The sequence below is a fragment of the Malaclemys terrapin genome, chromosome 20 (genome assembly GCF_027887155.1).
Source record: "Malaclemys terrapin pileata isolate rMalTer1 chromosome 20, rMalTer1.hap1, whole genome shotgun sequence".
Classification (NCBI taxonomy): Eukaryota; Metazoa; Chordata; order Testudines; family Emydidae; genus Malaclemys; species Malaclemys terrapin.
In genome coordinates, this window is record NC_071524.1 from 3,283,934 (window position 1) to 3,292,739 (window position 8,806).

General features: G+C 50.2%; 1 protein-coding gene across 1 annotated transcript; it reads right to left on the minus strand.

Annotated features, from left to right (window-relative positions):
- Positions 1–889: 889 nt before the first annotated feature.
- LOC128826334 (epididymal sperm-binding protein 1-like) lies at positions 890–5,865 on the minus strand. Its single transcript, XM_054009583.1, has 5 exons — positions 5,799–5,865; positions 4,333–4,479; positions 3,631–3,789; positions 3,023–3,178; positions 890–1,071 (listed from the first exon to the last, which is right to left on the minus strand). The coding sequence occupies exons 1-5, from the start codon at positions 5,863–5,865 to the stop codon at positions 890–892; spliced, it is 711 nt and encodes a 236-aa protein (XP_053865558.1).
- Between the last annotated feature and the right edge of the window lie 2,941 nt (positions 5,866–8,806).

Here is an 8,806-nt window from a genome sequence, read left to right on the forward strand (position 1 = left end):
TTTTGACACACTGAAAATTTCAGAAATTTCTTTTTAGGAACGCACTCTAAACCATTTTTATGACTTTGCAATGCAATGACAATTTTTAAAAAAATTAACTTTCATGATCTACCTGAAATGATTTCCCTCCCCGATTTTTTGATTCAATGACAATTTCAAAAAATTCATTTTCATAGAAATCCACAACAAGCTCCTCTCCCCACCCCGATTTTTCAGAATCGCCAGCAAACCACAAATTAGTTATTTTCCCGGCTGTATGGGAAAAGCCAGAGTCAGATCTGCCCCAGAGGGAATGTACGAAGAGACTGGATACATTACTGATATCTGGACAGTAGCTCCACAGCTTATCCTGGTTGTAGTTCTGGGTTGTAGCACACCAGAAATTTCCCATCTTGTCTCCAGCATTTGTGCAGCTGTGAAATAGCTCGGTTTTGTAGCCAAAAGGAAATATGCAGCGCTGGCCATTCGAGTTCCCCCCATAGGCTGCAAAGGCAACGAGTAAATGAGAGTGAACAGCAGGAATGCCAAAGAGAGCGACCGTCGTGGCCGTTTTCTTAGCAAAAAAAGAAAAGCCGGGGTAGGGGTGTCTCATCTCACTGCTGTGGCGAAAGCCAAAGATAATTTTGTACAGTGGGTGAATGGCGTTGCGCCTAGGAGCATGGGATCACCCCAGGGCCCATCTAGTCTGCCATCCTGTCTCTGACGGCCGCATCACAAGGAGGTGCCAGGCAATCTGGCTGCACAGGGGAAGCCATTTGTAGCATGCAGCCCCTCCAGCGAGCTCATTTGACCCGCAAGACTGGGTGACAGCACTCCCTGTGTTAGAGCTCCACATACCGGCATGTCCTCCACAAACCCTTTCCCCCTGTGCCGACACGGAGCGCTCTGGTCACGGCCAGGACTCACCCTTGCTAAAGCAGAAGCGCCAGAGATGGTCTTTGTCGTAGTTGGAAGTGGTAGCACACCAGGGCCGTCCCATCTGATCATCGACTGCCGTACAGTTCTGGTAGGTCCTGCCCTTATAGATGAAAGGGAAGACGCAAGGGGAGCTGTCTGAATTTCCCCCTGCAGCTGGTGGAGAAAGAGGCAAGGGAGGAAAGGGTTAAAAACAGGGCAGAAGGCAGGACTCAGGGCAGGCGATTTTCTGGGAGAACTGGGCATGAATTTTCCCAACAAAATGATTTTTTTAAGCGGAAAAAATGCCAATTCATGGGAATCGAAAGTGTTTGGGCCTTTTGATGAATGTTGCTGGTTTTGATGCATTTCCCGACTTGAAGATGAATGAGCTCTCCCCTGACATCTAGTGGTGAGCCGTGGAAGAGCACTTCAGGAGCTGATCTCACTTGCATGGACACACCCACCCTGCCTAGGTGCTCAGCATGATGGGATTGCTGGCCCAATGATCACTTTTGGCTGGTGTGGGATCCCCAGCCTCCTTGTTATTGGGGCAGGAGTAATAAAGGGCTGTTAGCCTTGTGTGAACTGAGGGCAGCAGAACTGTACCTGGCATACCCCAATGGAGGGACTCACCCTCAACTCAATGGCACTTGCCAGGCAGGGGCCATGGGTGCCAAAGCACAGTGAACTGAGAGAGAGTGGGGACAGATGCTTCTGTGGGGCTGGGGCCTGGCCCATGGGCTGCAGATACTCCTTGACCTGTCCTCTCTCCACTGTGTAATAACAGAGCTACTTTAAACTCAATTGAGAGTCTTGTTACATGATGCAGAGCTGAAATCACTGATATCTAGGCCTAAGTATTAGACCTGTTTTGGGATAGTATCTCTATTGCAAGAGACAGACCCATGTGCACCAGTAGTGAGGCTCCCCCCCCAACAGCTGAAATCACTGAGAGCTATGTTAAGTGATGGACCCTGAAGACTTCTTAGCGAGTGGCCAGCAGGGCAGCTGGTGGAGAGGTCCAGAGCAGAGCCCTGTGGGGAGTGAGTGCCTGAGTAGTGGAGCAAGTAAGATGCCTCCTTACCCACCCTCCCTCCACTCAGGGTGGGAGGTGAACTCTGCAGATGAGCCTCTGAACTCTAGGTCTTCACTGGCCAAGGACAGCAACTGTGAGTGGGGTGCAGAGAAGGGATGGGCATGTTAAAGGAACTTTTGGTTGCTGGATTTAAGACCCTCAGGGGAAAAGGACACTGCCCAACTTACTGGGGTGGGTCTTTTGCTCATGGTTTATGTTTATGAACCCTATTTGGGGTGTTTTCCCAAATTAACGTAGAGTTACTTCCCTCCTTTTATTAAAAGTTTCTTTTCTCCACTCAGACTCTGTGCTTGCGAGAGGGGAAGTTTTGCCTCTTAGGGGTGCCCAGGGGGTGGTGTGTAATTGTCCTAGGTCACTGGGTGGGGGCTCGAGCTGGTTCTGTGTTGTATTGTTGAAAAGGAACCCCTAGATACTGAACCTGGCCCTTGTTACTGCCAGCTCTGACTGGCAGAAGGGTTACAGAAATTTAAGCTAATTAGAGTAAAAAAAAAATTAAAAAAAAGGTTGAAATGGAAACAGAAAGTTTCAAAACAAAACTTTTTAACTGAGCTGAACTGAAAGAGTTTGGCTTTTCAGTTCATGAATATTTTCGAGGTTTCATTTTTTCCCCTTCTAATCTCAGAGGGGAAAAATATTGAATTCCCAAAAATATTTCTAGGCTAGGGAAAAGATCCAAGGTGTCGATCGGCAGCACTGGGCAAAATTTTGGTTTGGTTCAGTACGGGCACAGGACCTATATACAAATGAATGCTTCTTGTCCACTCATTTTGTTTGACTGTTCAGATACCACAGTAATGGAGACACTAAAAACTCCCAGAATAGAATAGAGCATTGCCCAGACACACAGTCACTGAGATTGGGGCCCCGTCATGCCAGGTGCTGCCTAGACACAGAGGCAAAACCAGGAATAGAACCCATGTGTCCAGATTCCCTCTCCTGTGCTCTCTCCATTGGGCCACGGCCCCCATAGTCTGCACATACCAGCTGCAAAGCAAACCCACCCCTTAAGCCTCCCCTGGCCCCACATACCTGCTGTGCCGCAGTACCTCCATTTATGGTTCGCTTCGTAGTTGCTTGTGGTGGCACACCAGGGCCACTTGCTGTCATCCATGGTACAAGCCGAGTACCTCCTGCCTTTGTAGCTGAATGGGAACGTACAGGGATCCTCCGAGTTCCCGCCAAGCACTGGGGGAGATGGGGTGGGGGAGAGAGATGGGATGTGGGATACAGAAGAGACAGAGAGCATGCTGGGTAATGTGGCTCACACTCTAATCAGAATCACCACAAGTTGAGCCCGTTTCCAGGTAAATAAAACCCCTCACCTCCCCGAGCCTCCCAGCAGCGTGACCACTGTCCCCCAACCACCCCAGGGTAGTGCAGGGAATGGGAGACTGGGTTATGGGGCACTGGCAGAGCTGTGTGGGGGGTGAGCCCAGGGCTGGGCTAGGCTAGCAGGGGCTGTGGGTCAGGAGTGAGGGGCACTGGCAGAACTGGGAGTGAGCCCAGGGCTGGGCTAACAGGGGCTGCGGGGCAAGAGTGGAGGGCACCAGCAGGGCTGGGTGTGTGTGTGGTACATTGGGCATGGCCATGTCCCCTGCCATTGCCCCCTGGCCGGGGAGTCTCCAGAGGCACTGTACTTGTGTCAGGACAGTAGCTCCAGCGCTGGTCCGTGTCGTAGTTTGCCGTGGTGGCGCACCAGGGTAGGTGGCTCTGCAACCTGGTGCAGGCATGGAAGATGTGGTTCTTGTACACGAAAGGGAAGAAGCAGGGCTGGCCGCCCGAGTTCCCGCCGTAGGCTGGGGGGAGACACAGACAGGGACCATCAGGGGGTGGGGTGCCCTGTGGGCAGCGCAGAGGGGTGCGGACCCCTCAGCCCAGCCTGGACAGAGCCTGGAGCGGAGGTAAGGCCCACCAGAGATGAGGACTCTGCTGCCACCCTGCAAGTGTCTGACGCATAGACAGACACACAGACGGGCGGGGGTGTATTGGGCTAGACAGACAGACCAACTGGGTGAGTCTGCCCTGCCCAGCTCTGGAGACGTCGCTGGGGCAGGTGTCAGGAAGACGGTGGCCGAGCGCCTGGATATTGGCCAGACCTGCCAGCTCTGGGCATGTCGGATAACAAATGGGGAACATAACGCTCCTCTGTGCTGCCTGGTGCTGCCCCCCATCCCCATCCCGTCCCCGGACTGCCCTCTGTCTCTGAACCATGCCCCAACTACCCCCGTCCCCATCCCATCCTTCGGCTGCCTCTGGCCCATCCCCGTCCCCCGGCTTCCCTCCCGTCCCATCCCCGGGCTGTCCCCACATCCTGTCCTGTCCTGCTTCTGGGTGCTCACCCTCCTCGGAGCAGACCCTGTAGGCCTTGTCCCGGTCGTAGTTGGCGGTGGTGGCGCACCAGAGCCGGCTGCTGTCCTCGGTTGTGCAGGCCGTGTAGACCTTGCCCTTGTAGGTGAAGGGGAAGACGCAGGGGGCAGGGTCTGCACCTGCCCATGAACAAGGGGCAGAGATCAGAAAAGGGGGCAACGGCTGCCAGGGGGCCCCTCCAAGCCTAGCAGGGAGAGCCCCGGGCCGGGGGTCAGGACACCTGGGTTCTAGCCACGGCTCAGGTTGGGAAGGGGACATCCTGGTTTGAGCAGGGGGGCTGAGAGCCAGGACTCCTGGGTTCTCTCTCTGGCTCAGGGAGGGGAGGGGGTCTGGGGAGCAGGGGCGGGTCTGGTGATGGACTCCTGCTGTCCATCTCCGACCTCCTGCCAGGCTGGTATGTCTCGCACCACTTCACAAAACACACTGTGCTACTCTACACAATGACAGCATGTCCCACAGCACACACTGCACTACACACGCACACTGCCACACAGCATCCACTACGCCACAACCCCCACACCACGATACTAGCCAACAATACACAACACACAGTGTATTACACTCCACAACAAAACAGTCCCCTGAACAGCACCGTACAGCTCCACAACATGGTCTCTTATACTTTACACCACACAACGACAGACTGCTCCTCGGCACACACTCTTCTACACTGTACACCAACACACTGCTGCAGAGCCACACAATCTACTCCACTACAACACACTGCTCCACAACACAGACTCTATTACACTACACAACACACTGCTCCACAACATGCACTCTACTACATAACACAACAGCCTGCTCCACAACACAACACACAGTTATTAAACTGCACAACAAAACAGTCCCCTGAACAGCACCATATGGCTCTACTGCACAACACGCTGCTTCACAATGTAGTCTGTTACACTTCACACCACATAGCTACGCAACAACAGACTGCTCCTCAGTGCATTCTTCGACACTGCACATCAACACTCTGCTGCAGAGCCATACAATCTACTACACCCACCACGCACTGCTCCACAACACAGACTCTACCACACTACTGCTCCACAACATGCATTCTACTACACAACACAACATGCACTCCATTGCACAAGAACGCACTGATCCACACCACTCCCCAACATGCTCTCTACTGCACTACAACACAACACACACTCTAATACACTACACAACACCACACTGATCCACAACACAACAACATACTGCTCCACAACATGCACTCTACGCCACTACACAACACACCACTTCAGAACAGGCACTCCATTACAACACACTGCTCCACAACATGTACTTGACTACACAACACAGCACACTGCTCCACGGCACACACACTCTACTACACACCAACACCCTGCTGCACAGCCACACACTCTACTACACTACACACCAACACACACCGACCCGAGACAGCCCCTGCCTCCCTTACCCTGGGTCCCCTCGCAGAGCAGTGCCAGGGCCCAGGCCAGGACGCATGTGGCTGTGGGTGAAGCCATTGTCCAGTCCACACTGCCCCAGCCCCGAAGCCCCAGCCTCATATATACAGCCTCCCTTGCGGGTTCCTCCCCTTGGCTGCGCCCCAGAATATTTCCTGCTCGACAGATGGCTTGCCACCTCACCACCCTGCCATGCCCATGGCATATCATGAACCCTCTGCTTCCTGAAACCTGAGCTCCCTGGGTGCCAGGACTTGCCCCACCCTCCCGGCTTAGGAACATCCTACACACCTCAGTCTTTGGTCATGACTGTTGTAGTCCAGGGGTCCACCTTACCTCGGCTTTCCATTATATTCTGCTTGATTATATCCAGCAGTATATAGACAGGCTTGGCTCCTGTAAGCCATTGGCTTCAGCAGCTAGCATGAGGCTTGAGGCCTACGAACTTTGGCATAGATAAACTTAGGTAACCAATAAGTTTTGGGGAACTGAAAGAATGTAAGGGGGGATAATGACATCAGCCAACCACAGAAACATGAACCGACACCAGCTTCTGGAAGGTTTTGGACAGAACATCCGACCACAAGATTGCCATGAGAGGGGAGATTGCCACCCCAGAAACCCGGCCAGCCTGGGGTCAGGTGCCCCTGAGCCACTTGCTCCTCTCCCCTTGGGGTCTACCTGGATCCATGGGGGTCCTCCATCTCCTCAGGGTAGAAGGCCAGTGGCAGGCCCAGCGACTCCTCAGTGCCTTGGTCAGCAGGTGGCTCCAGAAGCTCTGGCCAGGCCTCGGCTCGGCAGGGTTCTGCAGTGCAATTCTGACAGCAGTTCTGGGCCCCAGGGCAGAACAATCCATGGACCCCCTAGAAAGGGATGGCTGAGGTTTAGACACTACCTTTTATCCTATTGATAACACATTAGAACCCACTATACATAAGTTGTGGCATTGCTTGATGTAGTTAACTTTTTTTTTCCAGTTACAGCACCAGTATTAAACAAATTGTGAACCTAAATATAAGATGTGGAATTTGTTATTTTTAATAATATATTTAAATTAAATAAAAACATTATGGAATGAAATTGGAGAGAGTCCAGCGGAAGGCAACAAAAACGATTAGGGGGCTGGGGCACATGTCTTATAAGGTGAGGCTGAGGGAACTGGGGTTATTTAGTCTGCAGAAGAGAAGAGTGAGGGGAGATTTGAAAGCAGCCTTCAACTACCTGAAGGGGGGTTCCAAAGAGGATGGAGCTCGGCTGTTCAGAGGTGGCAGATGACAGAACAAGGAGCAATAGTCTCAAGTTGCAGTGGGAGAGGTTTAGGTTGGATATTAGGAAAAACTATTTCACAAGGAGGGTGGTGAAGCACTGGACTGGGTTCCCTAGGGAGATGGTGGAATCTCCATCCTTACTGGTTTTTAAGGCCTGGTTTGACAAAGCCCTGGCTGGGATGATTTAGTTGGGGTTGGTCCTGCTTTGAGCAGGGTGTTGGACTAGATACCTCCTGAGGTCCCTTCCAACCCTTACTTTCTATGATTCGATGAAATTAAATAATACATAAAACATTTAAATAAGCACAAAGTACAAAGTAAGAAAACACCTAAAGTATCAAGTCGGCTAATTACACATGAATCACGATTAGGTGTTTAATCTAAAGATCATGAAAAAACTGATATACAAGATTTAACTGAATATGAACAACAAAGATCTTGCTCAATAGCAAGAAGAGCAAGACCATTAAGTCTTTCTTGTCCGATTGTTGCTCTTTGTACACCTTTGATTTGTTTCATTTTGCTAAAAGATCTTTCTGCTTCAGAAACAGTGACAGGTATGGTGCAGAATATCTGCAGAACTATGGTGACATTAGGAAAAAGACATTCCAACGTAAGCTCATGAATTTTATTTAACAGCTCTAGTGGTTTGAGAGGTGCACTTCCAAAGTTTGCCTTATAAATTGCCCTTGGGTGTTTCACTTCATCGATGATGTCCGTGCATACATCGTTGTCATAGTCTCTGCAAAAAGCAGAACACAAGCTTTCAATCTGAGTATCAGTGAATTCCAAATATGACAACAGAAAGCTGAAATAATTATTGATATCTCTGGCTATGACAAACCGCTGTGTCAACCCCCTGATTACAGTCAACAAGCTTGTAAAAAACATTCACTTTAAAATCTCTCTCTTCATTCTCTTCTCCCAGTTGGACTTCTGGTGTTTCATCGTGAAACAGCTTTCTCTTTTTTGTGCATTTCTCAGGGATTTTAGTTTTGTTTGGCAGGTCTGTTGACATGGCTTCGGCTGCATGCTTTGTTAGGGGGCTTATTTCTTCACCTCTCACTTCCCTGGTCCTTCTCGCATGTACAGAGAGCAACAATACCCGAAGTCCAAAGGTGCAAACAATTCAATGTTTATTGGGGTGAACTTCCAGCAAGCATGATTCCAGTTTCCTTCCTTAGTGTCCCCCTTTCCATCTCTGACACCACAGAGCCTTGCCTGTGTCCCTGTTCCCATCCCCTGTTCCCATTTCCCCCCTTAGCAAAACATGATCCCAATTCCACCCCCATTCCCTGTTCCCATTCCCCCCTTACTTCCTGATTGACTTCAGACTATATAGTAAAACTTGAATTCTGCTTAGCTATACCTTAACCAATCATTTTTCTAAAATGTAACTAACCAATCCTAACATACTGTAACATGGTTATTTAACCAGTTATATCCCACCACCTTAATTGGTTTACACCCAACAAAATTAATTATACAGCAGACAGAACAATTACAGAACCAGATAGAAATTATACAGACAAACAATAGGGAAATGGAGACTACAGTGATAGAACAATACAGAAATGAGGATTTCACATCCCAGCTATTGATAAGTGAGTTCTTGCCAGACAGGATGCTATCAAACTAAGTTTCCTTTTACATCTTCTAGGCTCTTCCCTTTCTCTGGAGGTGATAGAAATATCGGGACAGGATTGTATACCTAACAGCCCAATAGCACCTTA